Here is a 24,283-nt window from a genome sequence, read left to right as displayed (position 1 = left end):
AAATCAGCTTCATTTTTCTTTTATATTTTCTTTCCACAAGAAAAATGATCCAAAAAATATAAAAAATACAATGAGAAGCTAAAAGTGCAGCAGAAGCAAATACATGTAATTCTTGAAGGTAAACTAAGAATGGTAATGAATACGAAAATACTATTATAAGATACGTAATGAAACTGATTTGGAAGAATCAAAAGAGAGTTAAGTGTTAGTTTAAGGGACAAGAGTCTGAAAATTGCAAAGAATACTTTCATCTAGACAAACGATTTAGTTAATATACAGTAGACAGCAACTATAAAGACGAAAACAGCAGCCAGAAGATTAATTAGGAACCAACCAAGGACAAACAAATCTCGCCAGCAAAGCACTCCAAATTATGTCTCAGAAACTTTGGCAAAGTACAGATCTCAAAATACAGGGGGGAGGCAAATAGAAGCTTGTTCCTCAGCTCTTTGATTTCGAATGCTTGACAAGCCAATCAATAACTGAATCGATATTGGTCGAGTTTTTGCAAGAGATCATAAAGCAGCATACCTCTCTATCAGTGATGGATCTTAGTCCCCTGCATGATAAATTATAATCGTTACTTCCAGATTGAAAACCGAAAGCTAAGAATGATATCCCGGTAGCAACATCTCCAGCCACTTACATTTGATCGGTCAGGGCCTCCTTAGTCAGGGCTCCCGGCTTGTCGATCTTGTTACCCAACACCAGCAAGGGAATTCCGCTCAGCGATGGTTTCCCCAGCAGATCATGGAGTTCGCTTCTTGAGATGCTGATATTATCATGATCAGCAGCATCAACAACATAACTGCAGGACAGGAATTTCAAAGAATAACCTTAGGTGACGTAACATAAGACTGAAAGAAGAGTTGTGATTTACTAGTAATGCAAGTAAATATATCCAAAAAGTTAATTCAACTCCACAAACTAGATGGTCAACTTTTAGTACAACTAGAGAAAATTAAGTACTTCTGGTAATCTTGCACTCAATATAATAGGGTCAACAGCTAGATGACAGAATTCTAGAAGTACCTTCTGGGTGGGAAATATACAAGCAGCAAAAAGTTACACTATGAGCAACCCTAAATCATTCGCTGGAAGCTCATTGCCTTCCTATTCTTGATGCTAGCTAGCACTTTGTCCATCAGATTACTACCTTTGCCTAGTATAACGCCCTATTCTTTCCTAATTGTTATATAGAAAGAAGCCCCATCTGGGTAAGAGCTGAAGATAGGATAAAGCCTACAGAGACTCATGCCTGCTGTAATTTTAAGTGCCAACTGCCAACAAAGTTCCATTCTCAATCAAAGAAGTTAGCCAACTTCAAAGGTGCTAGCCGATCAAGTCACATTTCTCATCATAACCCCCCCCCCCCCCCCCCCCCTTCTTTTTCCCAAATACCAAAAAAGAAAAGAAAGGCTTGAGACAACTTTCAATGTGGCCATTCATTTTCTATCCTATATCTTCACCCCACCTGCCACCCTACAACTCACACAATCAGATGAAGCCATTACCAGTCACCATTACATGAATTCTAGCTAGTCATACATCTGTAATGAAATAGGAGCCACTCCAACCTTAAATAACAAGAGATATTCAATATCCACCAGGTGGCTGAGGACCAGAAAGTTAATCTGGCGCAGCATATCTAAATGATGTAGGAGATATATGGTTCCAAGGCCGGTCTGGGGTGAGAGAAGGCTACAGTTGGGATGAATTCACCGGGGGACTATGAAAGGTTTGGCAAACGGCAAACGGTAGACATTGTAGAAGAGTTCAACAAATTGAAGCAAATGGGGACTGTTCATGAGTATCAGCTCAAATTTAAAGAGCTGAAATAGCTTATGCTCCACAGAAACCCCTACTTGACAGAGGAGTATTTTGTGTCGAATTTCATCAGTGGACTGAGTGATGATCTCAGATCCATGGTGAAGATGATGAGACCAAGATCGGTGCAGGAGGCAGCAGAAGATGCACTATTACAAGAACTGACTGTTGAGGCTTTAATAAAGAAGCAAAGGGGGCAGAGCAGGGGAATGAATCTGGGGATGATGCTGTCTGGAGGGAGGATCTAGAACAAGGAAAATTTTAGAGGAACAGGGGTGAAGTATCTGAGCAATGCACCCCATGACTCAAGCTTACCCTCGAGAGACAAGATCATTGAGCAGAGGAGGATTGCGAGTTTGTGCTTTAGGTGCAGGGACAGATATACCCCTGGGCACCAATGTAAGAAACAACAGCTCCTATTGGAAGGAGCAGAAGGGGAAGAAGAGGAAGAGATCACCATAGAAGAAGAAAGGGAGGAGGGGCCATTTCCTTACACGCTATAAAAGGAATGGCCGGTAGTAAGATTATAAAAGTGGAGTGGGGTAAGGTCCAAGATAGCACCCTCATGGTCTTAATTAGCAGTGGGAGTACCCACAATTTCATAGATGAGGACACGGCTAAAAAGATGTAGTGGCCATTAGCCAGCACCCAACCGCTATCTATAACCGTGGCCAATGGAAGCAGGGTCATCAGCAAATCTACATGCTTGGGATTTTGCGGGGAAATGCAAGGGGAGGACTACCAGGCTAACCTAAGGTTGCTGAAGTTAAGGGGATGCCACATTGTTCTCGGGGTTGATTGGATGAGGGGAGTAAATCCAATCAGCTTTGATTTGAACAAAATGGAGGTTACCCTAAAGAAGGATGGAATGATGGTAGTATTACAAGGGAATATAGAAGTGGGGACATGCAAGATGATCAAGGGAATAAGTTGCAAAGGCTGTTCAAGAAGAAGATGTCACAAGTAGCCCAACTATTCTCAATTGAGGCTACTGAACAGTTGGAATTAGAGGCTGAAGAAAGCTCTCAACAGGGAGACTCATCAATCACAGCTACTTGGCAGGTACACGAATTGGCTCTCCTTGATATACTTTTAATTGAATACCAAGATCTGTTTGTAGAGCCTAAAGCCCTTCCCCCTCAAAGATCCTTGGACCACACCATACCCCTTTTACCTAATGCTAAACCTGTGAACATTAGGTCCAACCGATATCCCCCAAAACTCAAATTTGAAATTGAGAAACTTGTCAAGGAAATGCTAACCCAATCTGTGATCCAACCCAGCCATAATCCATTTGCTTCCCCCATCCTATTGGTTAAGAAAAATGACGGTACATGACGGTTCTGTATCGATTACAGACCACTCAACGCCATTACTATTAAAGATAAATTCCCCATTCCTATCATTGAGGACCTCATGGATGAACTTAAATATGCCTCCGTTTTCTCTAAGTTGGACCTAAGGTCAAGATACCATCAAATTAGAATGGATCCTAAAGACATTTCCAAGACAGCCTTCAAAACGCACAATGGCCACTGTTGTACTTCGGACCGCCACACACACAGCCTGCTATCCCTCCAAGAACTCACCAATTACACCCTCAGAAATTAAGCCAAACAGCACTCGATAGAAATCACAAGAAATAGGAACACAAACAGCAACTAATCACACAAGAAACACAAGATTTTATCTTGGTTCAGTCTCATAAATGAGACCTACATCCAGACTGCCTTAGGCCCATAAAAAAACTCCACTATCTTGAATCCTTACAGCGATTACATGCACTAGAAAAAATCCTCTCTTTCCCTCAGTCTAAAACCCTAGACTAAACAGAGAAGAACACCCCAAGAGAAAATACAAATCAACCCTCCTCTCGGCCTAGCACATACTCGCTCAACTCTCTCAAGACAACCCAATGTTTTTCATGATATTTCCAAGCCCTCCCAGCCCCTATTTATAGACCATAGAGGCGGGCAAAGCAGTTACAACCAACTGCCCATCCTGACCGAAATAAACCACCGTCCGACCAGCTTAAAACAAACTAACAACCACTCATTACAATAAGAAAATATGCTAACAAATTTCCTAAAGAAAACTACTAAGTACAGAAAACTAATCTAAGACAAATGACTTCACAGCCACTTTGAATTCACTGTCATGCCCTTCGGCCTAACCAACGCACCACCCACATTCCAAGCCCTCATGAACCAAATCTTTGCCTTACCTCAGAAAGTTTGTGCTGGTTTTCTTTGATGACATCTTGGTTTACAGCCCCTCTTTTGACCAACACCTAAACCACCTTAAGGCTACATTCGAGATCTTGAGATTCAATAAATTGTACATCAAGAGGTCAAAGTGTGCTTTCACACAAAAACAAGTGGAATACTTGGGGTATATCATCCCAAGGGCTGGAGTAGGGACAGATCCCAAGAAGATTGAGGCAATGGTGGCATGGCCAAAACCTACCAACATTAGGGCACTGAGAGGGTTCATAGGGCTTACAGGGTACTACCAGAAGTTTGTAATGAACTATGGGACAATAAGCAAACCACTAACCGAGATGTTGAAGAATGACAGTTTTAAATGGAACCCTCAAGTGGAGGAAGCTTTTGAGAAGCTGAAATGAGCCTTAAGTGAAGTCCCAGTGCTATGCCTACCCAATTTCAGCAGGCCATTTGTGCTAAAGACTGATACTAGCAACCATGGAATAGGGGCAGTTCTTTCCCAAGATGGCAAGCCATTGGCCTTCCTAAGCCAATCCCTGCCCTTAGACACCAAGGCCTTGACATTTACAAGAAGGAACTGATGGCAGTGGAAAAATGGCAACATTATTTGGAATGGGGAAAATTTGTTATAAAAACAGATCATGAAAGCCTCAAAATCTTACTGCAACAGAGGTTGGGCATGGCCAAGCTTATGGGATTGGATTATGTAATCTAATTCAAGAAGGAAAAAGAAAATGTTGCAGCAAATGCCTTGTCTCGCTGCCAAGAAGAGGGAGTCTGTGAAACCATTTCGGCAGTAGTCCCATATTAGCTACAAGAGGTGACTGCCAATTATCAACAAGGAGAATGGGCAAAGGGGATATTGGAATAGCTGAGTGTGAATGCCAATAGCATACCAGATTACTCACTGAACAATGGAGTGATCCGATATAAAGGAAGACTGGTAATTGGGGACAGTGACGAGTTGAAGGGAAAAATCTTACATGCACTCCATGAGTCCCCATTGGAGGGCATTCTGGCATTCAGAACACCTACCAGTGAGTACAATAAGTATTCTGTTGGCCTCAGTTAAAGAAGTATGTTTGGGACGGTGTGATGCGTGCAGAAGGTGTAAGCATGAGATAGTGGCTCATCCGGGCCTTCTACAATCCCTACCACTGCCTAACCATGCGTGGACTAACCTCACTATGGATTTTACAGAGGGGCTTCTGCAATCAAAAGGGAAGGACTGTATTATGGTGGTGGTGGGCAAGTTCTCTAAATTCAGCCACTTTCTTGGCTTATCTCACCCATACACAGCACAGGAAGTTGCAAGGATATTCATGGATAGTGTGGTGAACCTGCATGGCATACCACAATCCATAGTTTCAGGAAGCTGCATGGATTGAATATTACAAGCTTATTTTGGAATGAGCCGATGAGGTTACTCAACACTAAGTTGTCGATGTCTACGGCTTATCACCCTAAAATTGATGGCCAATTAGAAAGGGTGAATCAATCCTTGGAGCTATACTTAAGGTGTTTCAGTTTCCTACAACCCAGGGGATGGCACAAATGGTTGGCAGTTAACCAATGGTGGTACAACTCAAGTTTCCACAGCTCCATCCGGATGACACCATTTGAGGCCCTCTATGGCTATAAACCAAGGCTCCTACCAGCTCTTGGAGGACACTCTATCGTGGTAGCTGTAGGAACTTACTTGTAACAAAAACAAGAGGCTATAAGATTGGTGAAGGTGTACTTAGCCAAGGCACAAAACAGAATGAAGCAGATGGCCAACAGGAAAAGGAGTGAATAGGTATTCTCGGTGGGGGATGAGGTCTACCTAAAGCTTGGCCAACAACATCTCAAGGCCTTGTCCCATCAGCTAATCTCCAAGCTAAGCCCTAAGTCCTATAGGTCATTTCCCATAGTAGAGAAGATCATAAGAGTGGCCTACAAGTTGCAACTACCGAAGGAGACACAAATGCACTCGATGTTCCACATCGTCCCTCCTCAAGAAGGCCATAGGTGCACAGAGGTTCAATACCTCACTACCTCCCATGGCCGGAGAAGAAAAGGAGGAAGTCGTGCCCTCAGCCATCCCAGACAAACAAGTGGTTCGCAGAAATGGAGCCCCCCTCATTCAAGTCCTAGTCAAATGGTCATCTCTCCATGAGGACGACAACACTTGGGAGTATCTCCCAAACCACCTTCGACAGTTTCCCAACTCTGCTAGCCTATTAGACATTTCTTGAGGATAAGAAATGCTTTAAGGGGGCGGGGGGATTGTTATGTTAGTCGAATATTGGGCCAATGTAATAGGTTGCAGGCCTTATGTAAATCAAGGCCCACGGATAAGCATAGTGGGTGGGATAACCGTTTTTGGCGCCCATTTAGGCCATAACTCAGTATAAAAGCAACCGATCTACGCCTACCCCACATGTTGAATGAAATCTAGAAATTAGTTTCCCTCTCAATTCTCTCCCACATTCTCTCGCGACCGCCATTCTCAAGCGATTGAGAATTCGCTTGTCATTTCAAGAATTTGACATTAACAAACTTTGCTTAGATCTTGAAAACGTAGACGTTAAGTATGACAATGAGAACAAGGCTCTAGTCTTACTCCATTCTTTACCTAGATCATATAAGACCTTTGTTGATATCCTAAAACACGATAAAGATACTCTATCATTAGAGGATGTAATAGGAGCCCTAAATTCTAAGGAATTGCAAAACAAAGTATAAGGAAAAACCACCCCAGAAGATGCCTTGACTACTAGATCTAGAAGCTTTAAGAGAGACCCTAGGGGAAGGGGTAAATCTCAGTCTAGATCAAGAACAGGAAAGAACCCTATAAAATGCTACTATTGTCATGAAGAGGGCCATATTAAAAGAAACTACCCCAAGGAAAAGAAAGACCTTCATGAAAAGGGTCATGTTGATGGTGGAGTAAATGCATGTGAGTTTGGGTATGACAGTGCTGATGCACTAGTTGTTTCAGAAAGAGCCGATAGTAATGATTGGGCTATGGATTCCGACTACTCATACCATATGACCCCTAGAAAACACTGGCTACAAAATTATCAAGAGATAAATAGGGGAAAGGTCTTGCTAGGCAATGACCATGAATGCAAAGTATTAGGAATTGGTGATATAAGGCTGAAAATGTATGATGGATCATATAAAACCCTAACTACAGTAAGGCATTGTTAGTGTTGTCTCGTGTAATCCAGCACATTGGCAGTAAGGATGCATCGAAATTTAGAGGATATAGATAGGCAGTTATCAACTTGCAAATATAATTAAGTTGGAAGGTCAAAACTAAAAATGTCTATATCGGTTATAAGGTTCCTAGAAGTTACCACCCTATTTTCTATAAATAGGACAGAGGTCTAGGGTGATTCATTCATTCTCACAAGAAAGTGAAAGAGGAAAGGATGTGTGTTAGAATAGTCCTTGTAATCTTGAAGGCTTGTAATCATGAGGGATTGTACTGATAGCATTCTGATAATCAAAGGAAGGCTGCTCTTGGGAGGCTTTAGAGGCTAGATGTAGGGTTGTCCTAAGGGGCAATCTAAACTAGGATAAAGGCTTTGTGTTCTTCTGTGGTTTGCTTTAATTTCTATCAATTTACATTCTGTTTTCATTCATTTAGATTTGATCTCTTTAGTTGTTCGAATTGTGAGTGTGTGCGCTTGTGAGGCAGTGGATTCGGTCTAAATAATCTAATTCTAAGTGCTCCTAAGATAACAACTTGGTATCAGAGCAGGTCCTTAGGATCAAGAAAGCCCAAGATTTTCACTGTTTGAAGTTTCTATCATAGAAATAGTATCAAGAATGTCTACCACTAGATATGATATTGAAAAGTTTGATGGCCAGAATGATTTTGGCCTCTGGAAAATGAAAATGAGAGCTTTACTAGGAAACTTAGGATTGGAAGAATCTTTAGATGGTGAATCAAAAATGTCTAAGTCATACTCTAATGAACAGAAAAAAGAGATTATCAAGAAAGCCTAGGGGATAAGGTGTTGCGAGAGGTATCAAAAATGAAAACCGCAGCAGAAGAAATTTGGCTTAAATTAGAAAGCCTTTATATGACCAAGACCCTATCAAGTCGATTGCATTTAAAGACAAAGTTCTTTACTTTTAAAATGAATGAAGGTTAAAAGTTACAAGACCATATTGACAGTTTTAATAAGTTGTGCCTAGATCTGGAAAATATAGAGGTCAAATATGATGATGAGGACGAGGCATTAGTCTTGTTGCATTCTCTCCCAAAATCATATGAGACTTTTGTAGATATATTAAAGCATGGCAGGGACACCCTAACCCTAGATGATGTAATAGGGGCATTAAATTCAAAAGAATTGCAACATAGGGTAAATGGGAAGAACACAGTTGGAGATATGTTAACAGCTAGGTCTAGACCCGACAAAAAGGAAGCAAAATGGAAGATCTAGGACTAAATCCAAGAATGGTAGGAGAACTATAAAATGTTACAACTGCCATGAGGAAGGACAAAAGGAAAGATTTCCTAGATAGACCTAAGACTGAAAATGCCTCATCCATTTGTAAATATGACTATGATAGTGCTGATGCACTTGTAATATCTGAAAATACAGATAAAACTGTATGGATATTAGATTCCGGGTGCTCTTGCCACATGTCACCCCATAGGCAATGGTTCTTGAATTTTAAAGAAATAGAAGGAGGTAAGGTGTTATTAGGAAATAATCATGAATGTACGATTAAAGGCATAGGAGATATAAAGATCAAACTACATGATGGGTCCATTAAAACATTGAATTCTGTAAGATATGTTCCTAATTTGAGAAGAAACCTAATTTCCCTTGGAGAATTAGATAGAAACAGCTACTCCTATAGAGGCGATGGTGGAGTCCTAAGGGTATCTAGAGGCTCTCTAATAAATATGAGAGCAGTCCTAAATAATGGAATCTATGTGCTGCAAGCCTCCACAGTATGTGGAGAAGCTGCAGCCATTGAGTTAAAAGCCTGTGATAAGACAAGGCTTTGGCATTATAGGATAGCTCACATTAGGGAGCAAGGCCTTAGGGAATGTTGGTAGAAAACACAGCAATTCCCTTAGACTTTCTCAGCTCAATGACTCACAGAAATCTCTCACCACCTCCAAGAACACAAACAATAAAAGAAGGAAACAAGAACAATCAAAAAAACGAAGAACAACAAGAGATTTATCCTGGTTCGATCTCAAAGTAAGAGCTACGTCCAGACTGAAGCGCCTCCTTCCAATCCACTATATTGAAACAACTATTAGGATGATTACAAAGAGTACCCCGAATCCACTCTAGCTCATATACCCTGAAAACTAAATGGATTCCTGAGATTACAAGACTTATGCCCAGCCTTACTCTCCCAACCTCTCAATCGATCCCAATCCACAAGATAGAAACAAAGAATACTCTCAGAATGAAGCACACCACTGCCTATCTCCACGATCCCTATTTATAGACCATAGGGATGTGAGTTTACAACTGCCTAACCGACTAAGCGGAATTAACAAACAATAAAACTCGGTCAGCCGCCCTTCTAGAAACATACCTTCTAGAAAAATACTTATTCTAACCCTAACACAGAAAAGAAAACATACAAATGCCAGCATACATGAACTCTCTGTTTACAAATATAATTCTAATCTAGTACATATGACATAACAAGGAATTATCTAAGCAAGGGATACTAAGTGAAGGAAAACTTACAGATTTATATAAATGTGAGTCATGCATATTTGGGAAATTTACTAAGGTAAAATTCTCCAAAATTGCCATACATTCATCTAAAGCACCTTTAGACTATATTCATTCTCATTTGTGGAGTCCTGCCCAAACATTGACTCATGGTGGAGCTAGGTATTTTCTATCAATTATAGATGGCTTTTCTAGGATGGTTTGGGTGTATGTCCTTAAGTCAAAAGACCACACTTTTGAAGCCTTTAAAGGCTGAAAAACCATGATAGAAAATAAAAAAGGCAGCATAATTAAAATCATTAGAACTGATAATGGTTTAGAATTTTGTAACAAAGAATTCTCTCAACTATGTAAAGAAAATGGAATCCTAAGACATTTGACAGCCCCTGAAAATCCAAAGCAAAATGGGCTTGCTGAAAGGATGAATAGGACCTTGCTCGAAAGGGTTAGATGCATGATTTTTCATGCTAAATTACCCAGAACTTTTTGGGGAGAAGCTGTAAACACAGTAACTTATATTATAAACCTATCTCCCTCAGCTGCTATAGGTTTTAAGACCCCATATGAAATGTGGACAGGACATAAACCTAGTTTGGATCACCTAAGAGTGTTTGGATGCTTGGCTTATGTCCATGTTAAGCAAGGGAAACTTGAACCGGGGGCTAAAAGATGTATATTTATAGGGTATCCTTCTGGTGTAAAAGGGTATAAATTGTGGAGTCTAGAATCACGGTTTCCTAAGACAATAGTATCTAGGGATATAACCTTTGACGAAAACTCCACTATAAAAGACATAAAGTTGGGTATATCTAAGGGAAATGAAGGGAAAACTAAAGCTGTGGAAGTTGAACAGCATTTAGGACCTTCAGAAAATGTCTTAGACAGCCCTATGAACTCCAGAAGAAGAGATGTCTGAAAATTCATCAGATAGTCCTATAGGTCAAGATTCAGATTACAGGAGCGAGAGTGAAGAGCCATCTAGTATAGAAAGTGAGCAAGACCATGAGAGGTATAATGTTGAAAGAGATAGGCAAAGAAGAACTGTAAGACCTCCAGTTAGGTATGGATATTCGGATCTAGTTTCCTATGCACTTTCAAGTGCAATGGAAGAAGTTGGTGAGGAGCCTCTTACTTTTGAAAAGGCAATGCACTCTAAAGACTCCAAGAAATGGCAAGCTGCAATGAAATCTAAGATGGAGTCCCTTATGAAAAATGAGACTTGGACTTTAGTAGATAAACCCTTAGGGAAAAGGGTGGTGGGCTGTAAGTGGTTGTTCAAGATTAAGGAAGGTGCTGGGAAAGAAAATAAGCCTAGGTATAAGGCTAAACTAGTGGCTAGGGGCTTTACTCAAGTACCCGGTATAGATTTTAATGAAGTATTCTCATCAGTTGTAAAGCATACTTCAATTAGGATCTTATTAGCCATACCAGCACACTTAGACTTAATGCTTGATCAAATGAATGTCACAACAGCCTTTCTACATGGAGAGTTGGAAGAAAATATTCTTATGGAGCAACCAAAGGGATTTGAGGTTAAAGGGAATAGAGAGCAAGTGTGTATGCTTAGGAAGTCTCTTTATGGATTAAAGCAATCCTCAAGGCAATGGTATAAGAAATTTGACTCTTTTATGATAGTCCAAGGATTTAAAAGGAGTGCATATGACAGCTGTATGTATTTCAAACATATGTCTAATGAGGTATCAATATATCTTCTCCTATATGTAGATGATATGCTAATTGCAAGTCAATCAGCCATAGAAATCCAAAATTTAAAGCTGAGATTAAGGCCAGCCTTTGAAATGAAAGAATTAGGAGAAGCTACAAAGATATTAGGCATAGAAATTAAGAGAACTAGACGGCAAAGACAGCTTATCCTATCCCAAAAGACATACCTTAGCAAGCTGGTTAAGAAATTTAATATGCTGGATGCAAAGGAGGTTTCTATCCCTTTTGCACAGCATTTTAAACTCTCACATGAGCAGTTTCCAAATAGTAAAGCAAACATGAGAGAAATGAGTAAGATTCCTTACTCAAATGCAGTGGGCAGTCTAATGTACAGCATGGTCTGTACAAGGCCTGATTTGGCTCACTCTATGAGTTATCTAACAGATTTATGACCAATCCAGGGAAGGCTCACTGGGATGCTGTGAAATGGACTCTAAGATATGTAAAAGGAACATTAGATATGGCTTTGGTTTATGGTGGAGGGAGCAAAGCTAGGAGAAGAACCTTGCATTATAGGATTTTCGGATGCTGATTATACAGCAGATCTAGATAGGAGGAGATCCTAAACCGGATATGTTTTCCAGCTATGGAATTCTACCATAAGCTGGAAGACCAACCTACAGCCTGTGGTGGCTCTTTCCACCACTGAGGCAGAAAACATTGCTGTTACTGAAGCAATTAAGGAAGGTCTTTGGTTAAAAGGGATTGTGGGTGAACTCCTAGGAAGAAATGTTAAGGTTGAGTTAAGGTATGACAGTCAAAGTGCAATCCACTTGGCTAAGAATCAATCCCATCATGAAAGAACCAAACATATTGATGTTAGGTATCATTGTGAGCCATCCTCAATAAATGACACAGCCTAACCTTATCATAAGCTATCCTTTAGTGGCTGCAGCTTATCCACATATAAATGCAAGCATGCACCACATAACCTCCATTCTTGAGAGTTGCTTCCATCTCTTTAAGAGATTCTTGTGCAACTTTTTAGGACTCCAATTCTCCTCTATAGGAGAAATCCTTTACTATCTAATTCTTCCTAAGGACATTAGGCTTTCTTTTAAATCAGGAACATATTTTTATAGCTTCTAATATTCTGGAACAGCTCCACCATGCTTCCTATTCTCTACCATATCCAATTCCCTTGACCTTAATTTTGTTGCCTAGACAAACCATTTCCCCCTCCACCATCTCTCTATGGGTAAATACCCATTTCCTATGAGAAGTACACCCTAAACCTAGGACCTATGCTACTTTTCTTGCATACCTAGAAAATATTATAGGGCATCCGCACTCTCATAGCAAAACCACACATGGTGTTTGAACATTCGGGGCTGGTTCTCTCTTGGGATTCTTTCTTCCTATTTGGGCAGTTCTTCTTCATATGCTATTCTTCATGGCAATTAAAGTATTTAACCATTTTCTTGCCACTCCTAGATTTAGACCAAGACCTACCATTTAACCTAGGGTCTCCTTTCTCTGTTCTAGAGTTCACTGCCAAGGCTTCTATGGCAGATTTTTGGAACTCTATCTTGTGTTGCAAATCCTTGGAATTCAAAGCTCCTATCACATCATCTAGGGTCAGCTTATCTCTTCCATGTTTCAAGATATCCACAAAGGTATCATAGGACTTAGGAAGAGAGTGCAATAAAACCAATGCCCTATCCTCATCTTCATACCTAATATTTATATTCTCAAGATCCAAACACAGTTTATTAAAACTGTCCATATATGGTCTTCCAACCTTTAACCCTCAGTCATCTTGAAAGAGAAAAGTTGTGTTTTCAAATACAACCGGTTAGAAAGGGTTTTAGTCATGTAGAGTGCATATAACCTATTCCAAAGCTCCTCCACGATTATCATCTTTGACACCTCCCGCAAAACTTTGTCTCCTAGGCTTAGAATAAGGGTGTTAAAGGCTCTTTTGTCGGTCTCTTTCCTCCTATCCCTGATTTCCTTTTTCTAGACTTCAGTTAGGGTTTCGGGCATAAGCTTTTCAGCCTCTAAGGCTTCCTCCAATCCAAGATTTCCCAAGATTTCCCAAAAGGGCTCTCATCTTCATCTTCCATAGGCTAAAATCGTTTTGGCTATCAAATTTCTCGACATCATACCATGCAGCACAGGCTATAGAAGCCATTCCTGCGGGTATGTGATGAAATTCTAAGTTCTTGATGAGAGACCCGGCTTTGATACCAATTTGTTATAATTGGGAGCACTGTGAGCCTTGTAATTCTCACAAGAAACCGATCAAACACCCCTAAACACACTCTCAACTCACCGGCCAACACACCACAACACAAACATATAATAAAGAATAGAAATCAAAGCATAAACAGAACAAGAAATGAAACATGCAAACCACATGAGGAGACATAATTTTATCATGGTTCATGCCAATTGAATTGGCACTACATCCAACCTTGAAACCACCACCGAGCAACCTTCTTTATTGATGGATAACAGTACAGGACTTCCATTTTTCTCTCTCCCACGATACAAGTTTTCCCAAGAATGAACAAGACTATTCTAACTCACAATCTTCTCACTCCCTTGGCTCTCGTGAAAACATAAAAAAAACATGCAATGCTCTCTCTCTCAACCCCCCTGCCCTAGTTGATTTTAGATCCTCATTTAACCTCTAGCAAGCTTAGAGGCCCTATGGGAAGTGAAGGCAGGCACTAAGTTGGCAAATAACTGCTGAAGAAGAAAAGGAAGACAACTAATGTGATCAAGAAAGTAATAGCAAAGAGAGATTCTCTAAGCTAGCTCAAGGTAAAATGAGAATCTAAAGTCTATTATCTGTGGGCGATAACATTAGTTTTCTTCCTTTCTCATTTCTACCGGTCTGTAAACTCAATGCCCGCCATATCTTCCCATGGGACCTCCGTAGAGTCCACAATAACATTGGAATCCTAATAATAATTGTACACAAAGTGGGTCATCCTTGCCAACATGGCATAGGATGAAACACCTGGGATTTTCAACCTACAAAATTACAAATAACAAGCTAGAAAGAATTGAAGAAGAAAAAAATTGGATGAAATGAACTAGAAAAAAAAAAATATCAAACTATAAACAGTTTGTCATCAACCAAGTGGATCAAGTAAGGCACTAGAGGTAGTAGGAAGTTCAGCTTGATCTGAGAAACAAAAACATTATTGAAGTAATAAGTCTAAGAAAAAAGTTAAAATTAGCTTGAGAACACAAGACAAGATCAATAGCCAGTGCATGATGCCATCAATGCAGGCCAGTTGGCTGCATGGTCCCCTGATATAATAAAATCAATTCTTTGGTACTATGTTTACTTCAAAGACTGAATACTGAAAGGGAAAGGGGAAAGCTGCATACTTTAATAAAATGGATTCTTGAAAATGATTAAAATGTCTACCAAAAAGTGGCATTTTTATTGTACTATTATTTTGTAATGCATTCCAGACAATCTGTAAAGAAATTAACAGTCATCCAACAAAATATATATTCAATGTCACATATGAAATCGAAGAGTATTTAACTGAAACTATAAGTCAGCCCTAAGATGAACATGGAGTATCATATCTGACTATGGAACATGAAATGCTCAAAACTGCATTCGTGGGTATAGATATTTCTTTTGAAATTGCAATGAAAGAATTCTATATTACCATATACAGTTAAATTATGCAAACTGTGAATAAAATGAGATGCAAAAACAGTTACATACACAATTGCAGAAACTGCGCGACAATATCTCTCCCACATACTGCGGAATCTGGGTTGACCTCCAAGATCCCACAACTTTATTGTAACATTCCCCTTTGTAACTTTCCTCATATTGAACCCCACCTGGAGATTTATGATAAACAATGAGTTTAATGGACTGTATCTGAGAACTCATGAAGAAACAAATAGTGGTTAGGAGAATGCTTGGAAAGCACAGAAAGCTAGGTATGAACGCTTCAAAATAAGATAAACTCACTGTAGGGATCATGTCTTCACTATATCCACCAGTCTACAAGATAAAACAATAAATCAGTTGTCAAATCAACATAATTAGGCCCCAAAAACTTTGAGGGATGGAAATAAGAAAGCATTAGTTTTATATTTATACTTAATTACTTACAGCAACAACATTTACAAGTGAAGTTTTCCCAGCATTTTGGAGCCCTATTAAAGAAAGCTCCATTTCTTGCTTGAAGAAAAGGCTGCAAGATGGTAGACAATATTGTGATCCTTTGTTGTGAAAACAGAAAACCATGTCAACAGAATGGGGCAGCTAGAGAAGTCGAAGGAAACAGAAAATCACTTATGTCAATTTAATATTATCAAACGTTCACGAAAAAAAAAATAACTCCGCTAAAAAAAGACATCAGAGACCCTCTAATGCCATCCTCATTGCCTGGATAACCTACACAATAAATCTCTGTTAAACATTTCCTTTTTCTCTTGAAATAGTTGCATTATCTTCCTATTGATTCACAATTCGACTCAATCAGACAATATTTCTTCAGTTTTAAACGTTGTAGGCAGTTTTCATGCCAGTATCAACAAATCATTTTAAATATTACTCCTTCCAACGGCTCTGATCCATCTGTTATATTCCAGAAGAAGTCATCCCTCGTACCCCAACGGGAATGCCCAAGAAAATAAACTAGCTCCATCGTTGCAAAACAAGGTTCCATCCATCGGTAAACAAACGAAACTTCGGAAGCAAAACTGTATATTTAATTTCGTTAATGCGATTTTTGACCTAACAGAAACCAAACGCCTGTGTCAAAACTCCGACAAATCCATCACCATTTCCTATACCCTGACGCCTGAAAAATGAAATTTACACCAAAAACAGATCGATTGTCATAACTCACGAGAAGACAAATCACAGCAGATCTGGCGCAAGTAATTATTACTTGGTACGAACTCAAAAACCTATTTTTCCCCAAATTATCAAGGAAAAAACTCAAGAATTTGCCATCAAAACATCGAGATGTTATCGAAATGCTCACGTGTACCCTCTGGATACATAGAATTATATTACATATAGGCGTATATTTTCATATCTATGAGTCGTATAAAAACGAAAAACTCAAAAATAGGGAGGGAGAGAGAGAGAGAGAGCGGAGAGCTAACCTTCGAAGCCAATTGAGAAAAGCTTCCCAAATGCCCATTGGCAGCGAGAGGACTCAAGAACGAGAGAAATCTATGGAAGTATGAATCTCTATCTTTCACCAGAGAGGGAGATCTCTAGGTCTCTCTCTCTCTCTCTCTCTCTCTCTCTCTCTCTCTCTGGGGGAAACCTTTTCCCTCGCTGCTGTGCTGTGAATTGATCGGCGAGTGAGAGATTTACCCACCCGTGAGCGTGCGTGAGGGCAATTTTACGAAGGCGCGGGCCAATCGACAGAACCCATTGATACGCACGTCGTTTTGGCGAATGTGGCCGCCACCACCACTCGATGCTCTCTTGATGGTTCAATTCATTCGCCTCTCTTTGTTTTCCTTCTTTAGTTAACGTAACCCTTACTTCATTCCGAAGTTTTCTTTTTAGGGAAATTTGGAAAAATAGGACTCTCGGTACGATACTTTGAAAAAATATGACACTTTGAAAATTTTTACAAAATTATGATTTTTAAATTTTTTATTAGATAAAGATATCCTCACTTTAAATCAATCAGTTATAGGATCATATCGATCCCGATCCTGTTTTCTCTTCTTCCCCTTCCTCTTTCGAACATTTTCACTCAATTTGTTGTTTCTTCATCAATTGTCTTCTCCAAATTCATTATTGTTCTTCTCTAAATGATGTTACTTTCACACATAAATCATCTTTTCTCCATCTAAATATTTATTTATTTTTCTATCTTTGAAAAAAATTGATCTACGAATATGAGGAGTTTGAGTGAGTTTGGGATAGTTTATCCTTATTTCTGCTATTTTTTGAATGAAAAAATAATGAGTTTATAAATGATGTCAGGTCTGGTTCTTCATTTAGGAGCTCAATTGATTTAGTGAAAAGTATGCATTTCGCTAGTTTGGACATATATCGATTAATATATCAACAATTTACGTCCCGACATATTTTAACTAATATAGGTTCAAACACAAAAGTATCATAAAAAATCATTATATCGATTTTTATATCAATCATGGAAGGATATACATCAACAGATATATATGTGCCGACATCATTTCTCAACTGATATATCAGTAGATTGTTATCGGTTAAGGTCTTATGTAAATCGATATATATTAACCAATATGACCTTACACAACCGATATATTTTTATACTTACAAAACCAATATATTTTTATTTAATTTAGAAATTAATTCAATTTATATTATAGGAATGGCAACTTCGAGACTTATCTTTGTACTTGTGATTTATAGAGGTCAGTGGCAATATAATGTTGATGCGAAAGAATATAAATACGTGACTGATAAATGTGGGTCAGTAATACATGTGGAGCCAGATTGCACATTCGACCAACTGGTAAGTTCCCTATACAACAAGTTCAATGTTAGTTCGGCTGAGAAGTCAGTTGTGTTGAAGTAAAAGTTTAAGCAGTCGGATCTATCCGCACTTCCATGGAAAATTCATGATGATACAGATGTTGAGTGCTTTCTAGTTGAATGCTCTCGAATAGAGTCCAGAAACGCATTGTGTGCTAATTTTTTGGACAAATTACAACTTAGGGTGCGTTTGATAGAGTTGGAAAATGAGAATGGAATTCCAATTCTCACCCCAACCCTTAGAAATTTCAATTCCTTGATTTCAAGAAAAATATTCACTTTTTGAACTAAAATGAAATTCGAATTCCATGGAATTGAAAAACTGTTTGGTAGAATTTCCTGTAATTTAGATGGAAAACGAATTCCACCCTCATTTTCCATGCCTATCAAACGCACCCTTAATTCTGGTGTTAAGGAAGAGGTCGCAGAAAATAAAGTTTGCAAGGATTCTCCGGTGACATGCTTGGACAGCGATAGTCCAATATCGTCGAAAGACGAGGTTAATTGCGATGATCCTATGGATGGAAATGGTTATGAAGATGTTAATTGGGATATTGTTGGACATAGGGTTGAAGATGTTAATTGAGATGATGCTGGACATGGGGTTGAAGATGTGTTCAATGTTGATGATGATGAAAATTTGGACATTATCAATGTAAAGGTCGATGATTGTGCTGGGCAGCCTAGTTTGCTCCCATCTTCGAAATTATTAAGGGTTAGTTTGGGAACATCGTCGGCAGTGTCAAAAGCTGAGTTGAACCAAATTTTTGCACCAAATTAGAATTGCATGAACGAATAAGTTTGTTGGCTTTGAAGAAGAATTATGAATACGAAGTAGTCAAGTCAACTAAGAATGTAATGTATATGAAATGTAAGAACCGTGATTGTGAATGACGGTTGAGGGCAGCCACGCTTGGCACTTCTTTTGGTTGGACAGTAAGAAAATATGTAAATATTCATTCATATTCATCTTCAATAATACGCTGCGATCATTGTTAAGTGAAAATCAAAGTAATTGGTTCTTATATAAAAACCAATTTGGAGGATGTTAAGCGTATTTATAAGCTAAGAACATTGTCGACGATTTTCGCAAAGACTTTGGGGTCAACATAAGTTATATAAGGCATGGCGATCATAGAAAAAGGCTTTGAACATGATCGGGGGGCGGAGGAATCATTCCAGTTGCTTTCATCTTATCTGTACATGTTAAAGTTAAATAACCCCAAGACTATTACAGAAATCGAGAGTGAGAATGGCAACATATTCAAGTACCTTTTTATGGCCATTGGTGCATGCCTTGCCAAATTCCGTAGCAAGATGCGACTCGTTATTGCAGTTGACGCTTGTTTCCTTAAGGGTAAGTATCTTGCTAGTTTGTTTGTTGCCACATGCAAAGACGATAACAATAATGTTTTATCCTATAACGTGGGGGGTCGAAGATTCCGAGAATGATGCCTTATGGGAATGGTTTTTCAATAAATTATGCTCTACAATTGGTGATGAGATACCTGATTTGGTATTTGTGTCTGACTGGCACAAGAGCATCCACAAGGCAGTCATGATGGTGTTCCCTAAATCATTACACGTTTCATGTATATATCATATTAGCCAAAACGTTAATGCTAAATTCAAACAAGAAAATGTGCATATTCTTTTCTACAAGGCTATGAAGGCTTATCGACTATCAGAATTTCATGAGTACTTTAATGAGCTCAAACGATATACTCCAGTCGTCGATGCCTACTTAGAGAGGCTGTTTTAGTCATTGGGCATGTGCATATTTGAATGGCAAGAAGTTTGATATAATAACAACAAACATTGCAAAATGCCTCATTGCAACTCTAGCGAATTAGGAATATGTTTCAACAATGATTTTATGAGAGATAGAGTGATTCTAGTAAAATGGGTGGATATATAATAACTTGGGCTGATGAAGAAATAGCCAAAAGATTGGCTATCTCCTAATATTGGCGTTCAAAACCAATTGATATGTATAGATTCAATGTTCAAGATGGTCACTTTGGTGGCATTGTCAACTTGAACATGAAAACTTGTATATGTCGAGTGTTTGATTTCAACAAATTGTCATGTGGTCATGCCTTGGCTGCTGCGTGGTCATGCCTTGGCTACTGCATGTTCACGCAATATTGACTCATACACATTGTACTCCTCATACTACCAAACAGAAGCTCTCTTGTGTACCTATGCAGATCCGATAATGTCTGTAGGCAGCCAAGCCGACTGGACCATGCTGGAGGAAATTGCATCTATTAAATTGCTACAGCCAACAAGTAGACGCAAATGTAGAAGACGTAAGATTTATCAAATTTCTTCAGCAAGTGAAGAGAATATGAGAGTAAAATGCAGACGTTGTGGTCAAATTGGTCACAATCACCAAATTTGTCTCATTGCTCTCGTTATCTCACCTCTTTCAAATGTTTGCTTTCTATTCCTAACGAAGGTATTAGGAGGAATATGATTTGCATTCACAATGTTTGTAAAAATCTCAGTCCAAGGCCAGCAATTGTAATACCCGAGAATGATTTGAGGTCATAAATAATATTTGATGAAGGGCATAAATGGACTTTGTGGAAAATAAGACTATAGGGTACACTAACGCAACTTTGGACGATCGAATTAGTCAGAGGGAGTACCCTGGACCCTAGATAGCCAAGGAAAATGGTATAGTATCGACAAGTAATACGAGTTATGATTTTAGGCATCAAAATAAGTTGGATGGGGAACGGTTCCCGGTACAGCTAAAAAAAGGCAATTGTGATTTAGGCTGAAATATCGAATTATCGTACGGGGCATCCGGGAAGTCAATGGAACCCCGAGGAAGTTCATATTTGGCATATAGAGTAACCCTTCAGTAGTTTTTGGAAGAAACAAAAGGGTTTGTAGCTAAAACGAAGATTCGGGCCTAAGTACAGTTTTTTCGAAATTGACAAAGGGAGATCGAAACGATATTTTTTCGAAATTTTAAAGAGAATGTTTTAGGATATTTCAAAGGGTTATAAAGGTCTTTAAAGAGAAGTTCAGTTTTTGAGCCAGGGGCAAAATCGTAATTTTTGAGGTTGGGTAAAAGTGTAATTTACCTAAAAATTAGGAGCATTAGCGCAATTAGTCCATTTTTCAGGGACTAAAATGCAATTAAAAATTAGTCCGGAGACCATGTTAAAAAGGGTCTAAGTGTAATTATCTAAAAGTTTGGGCCAAAGTGTAATTCTTGAAATCTTTTTACTAGGGGCATTTGGGAGATTCAGGAAAAAGTTTCATAAATGACTTTAGAGATAAGGATGAAATCTCATGATGACGTTAGAGATAAGATGAAGGCTCATGATAACTTTAAGGATAAGATTTGTATAAAATTTGATTGGATAACAAAAGATTCGATTTGGATAACAATGATTGCAGAAGATCTTACAAGATTTTGGAATGATTATATAAAAGATATTAGAAGATTTGGAATGATTATAGAAAATTTACAATGATTGTAGAGAATCTTAGAAGATTTTGGAATGATTACAAAAGATATTAGAAAATTTGGAATGATTATAGAAGATTTACAATGATTGCAGAGAATCTTAGAAGATTTTGGAATGATTGGAAAAGATTTTGAAAGATTTAAAATAATTGCAGAATATATATTTCTTAGTGGCTAAGTTTCCTAAACATATAAATAAGGCTCAAGGCTAAGGATTCTCTCATTCGAAGTTGTGATACATTTGTGCTAGACGAGAGTGCTTCGGGTTTAGTGGACAGAGGGTTTTTAAAGCATACGCGAGGCATCACACGCGTAGAGCACTTAGGCAGCGTGTGAGGACCTGTAAGGAGGTGGTTTGGTTAAAAGACTTGAGGAGTTGCACGAAAATTGAGGTTGGGCACAAGATTCGAGATGTTCTGAGTTTCGTTCAAGGTGAGTGTTCTACCTGAAAACTTGGTTTTAAGTTGTGAGTGTTTGCCCCCAAAACTTGATTTATTGTGCTTGTTCTATCTGAACATATGGTGATTTCATGCAAAATGGTTTTGTGCATTAAAATGGTAACCGGTGACGGTTGGATTTATGATGGAGGTTTGTCCCTAAACGTTTTGAACTGTGCATTGCATTTTATAAATGTTGTTTATACGATACATTGAATTGTGAATTGTGGCATTGTCTTGAGTTTTATGTGTACGTATGGAATGTCAGCCTCGGATGTTGTCTGGATAGTGTAGCCATAATTCTCCAAGGGCGTGACAGAATAATAGGGGTATCTGATGCTGGTGTGCATGTCAGGATAGCCGCCTTGGTTTCCATGCCAGACCGTTTGGTCAGGGAAGTTGCACTAGGACGACTAGGTGGTCCATACTGTGTTGTTCATGTGGGATGTCAGCCTAGGATGTTGTCTGGATAGTGTAGCCGTAATTCTCCAAGGGCGTGACGGAATAATAGGGGTATCTGATGCTAGGTGTGCATGTCAGGATAGCCGCCTTGATTTTCGTGCCAGGCCGTTTGGCTAGGGAAGTTGCACTAGGACGACTAGGTGGTCCATGTGAAATTTTGGAGTTGGGATTGTATGGTGGTTCCTGGATGCTTAAGGTGGGAACGTATTCTGGTAAGATGCGTTGGCAGCCCCATTTAAGCTAGAATCGCGTCGCGTCGTCGTGTCGTCGAGTCGGTGTGGTGGCATAGCTTTTAGAGAGATTGCTCTTTTCCCGTGATAGGGTTAAGCGCGTGAGAATTCTCTTAAGCTAGGGCTTACCGGGTATATTGGTTTATTTCATGTCTTGCATTATTCATGAAAAATGTGTTTTGAACTCTCACTTAGATGATTCATCATCTAATTTGGACTTTGTCCCTGGAATATTCAAACGTTCCAGGTGAAGGCAGCGGTGCAAAAGGGAAAGGAATCGTCGAGGAGTGACGGCGATTAGCGGATAGTTTACATTATGTCTTTTCAGTTATGTTATTTACTTTTGAAAACGTCATGTAAAAGTTGGTGCAACTTTATATATAAATAAAGTGATTTCGGTTATGACCTGTTGAGGTTTCGATCTAGCTTCCGCATTTGTGTTGGTGAATCTGTCTTGGTTTATTAATGGTTCATAGTTGATATACTAAGAAGGTGTAACGGGATCTTCGGGGAATGGTTTTTGTGATGGGTTTTTGTTTGAAAAAAAAATTTATCTCCGGAATCTTACGTTACGTTAACGCTCCCAGGAATTTGGGTGTTACAGCAATAGAGATCACTTTCATTGGGCTTCTCAGATATCGGAGCAGGTTCATTCATAGACTCTGATTGCACTGCATCCTATTGCTAGTTCAAATTTCAAGTATATTGCCAATGCATTGTTGCCCCAATATCTGTTTGGTAGCAACACATTAGCGATGTACTTGGAATCTAAACTAGCAATATGAGGTAGTGAATCAGAGTTTGTGAATGAACTTACCCCAGTATTTGAGAAGTCTGAGAAAGTTCTATTGCTGGCCTTGGATAGGGATTCTTACAATATCGTATAAAATGTTTAGAAAACAATATCGATGCAGTTATATCGGTAAGTTTATGTTTACATTGTTATACAGAGATATCATGATAGCAGATGTAATGTATATCGATCAATTCATATCAGTTGGCAACCGATACAACAATACTGGTATATCTATTTAGTTTTTGTTCACATTACAATTTATACATAGATAGCTTATGCAAATGATATCGGTTGAAAGAACTTATTCCACTATTTAGTTTCACAAGCTCAGATTTCTCTACATCCTCTTGGCAAGTCGAAGTTGACAACGTGGGCAACATGTGGTACGTGCAGCCCAAAATTGGAGTCGCTCCACTTTTGAATGACTTCAGGGCTCATTCTCGTCTTTTATCTCTTATGTTATTGCTGTAAATATAATTTGTTGTGTAAGGATATGTCTGTTAAAAGATATCGATTTAAATAAGATATCAACTGATAACATGTTATCGATATATCAGTTCATACCAATATATAAACCGATATCAAAATATTTTTTGCGGGTGTATGTGTTTTAACCTATATCGGTTGAAATATATCATGACTTATTAGATATATCAACCAATATTTGATAAAACTAGTTAAATGCATACTCTTCACTTAATTGAGTTTTGAATAAAGAACCATAACCAAATTCATTTACAAGCCTATTATGTTTTCATTCAAAAAAAATCAACAGAGAGTATAAACTACTGTAAAATCAGTCAACCTACCAATATTCTTTTTGGCACAGATTTCCGAAGATAATAAAATAAATACATATTTGGTATGGAGATAACAATGGGTTTGAAGAAACGGTTGATGAAAAAGTA

General features: G+C 38.7%; 1 protein-coding gene across 2 annotated transcripts; it reads right to left on the bottom strand.

The window, feature by feature from the left end:
* Nucleotides 1-226: 226 nt before the first annotated feature.
* LOC127809852 (ADP-ribosylation factor-like protein 8a) lies at nucleotides 227-16,952 on the bottom strand. 2 transcript variants are annotated; one of them, XM_052348991.1, is made up of 7 exons: nucleotides 16,586-16,952; nucleotides 16,209-16,275; nucleotides 15,582-15,663; nucleotides 15,438-15,470; nucleotides 15,183-15,304; nucleotides 647-808; nucleotides 227-559 (listed from the first exon to the last, which is right to left on the bottom strand). In XM_052348991.1, the coding sequence occupies exons 3-7, from the start codon at nucleotides 15,642-15,644 to the stop codon at nucleotides 442-444; spliced, it is 498 nt and encodes a 165-aa protein (XP_052204951.1). In that variant the 5' UTR covers nucleotides 15,645-15,663; nucleotides 16,209-16,275; nucleotides 16,586-16,952; the 3' UTR covers nucleotides 227-441. The 2 variants fall into 2 exon arrangements, with proteins under 2 accessions (XP_052204951.1, XP_052204950.1); XM_052348990.1 differs by lacking the exon at nucleotides 16,209-16,275 and having other exon boundaries at nucleotides 16,586-16,951.
* Nucleotides 16,953-24,283: the final 7,331 nt, after the last annotated feature.

The sequence above is a fragment of the Diospyros lotus genome, chromosome 9 (genome assembly GCF_014633365.1).
Source record: "Diospyros lotus cultivar Yz01 chromosome 9, ASM1463336v1, whole genome shotgun sequence".
Classification (NCBI taxonomy): Eukaryota; Viridiplantae; Streptophyta; class Magnoliopsida; order Ericales; family Ebenaceae; genus Diospyros; species Diospyros lotus.
Note: the sequence above shows the minus strand (reverse complement) of the source record. Positions and strands in the feature narration are given on the sequence as shown.

Excerpts from the sequence above, each read along its gene's own strand:
- LOC127809852 (XM_052348990.1), bottom strand. The coding sequence starts at position 16,623 with ATGGGCATTTGGGAAGCTTTTCTCAATTGGCTTCGAAG. Across the intron at positions 15,305-15,437 it reads GTGAAGACATGATCCCTACA|GTGGGGTTCAATATGAGGAA; the intron begins GTGAGTTTATCT and ends ATAAATCTCCAG. Across the intron at positions 809-15,182 it reads CGCGCAGTTTCTGCAATTGT|TTATGTTGTTGATGCTGCTG; the intron begins GTATGTAACTGT and ends CCTGTCCTGCAG.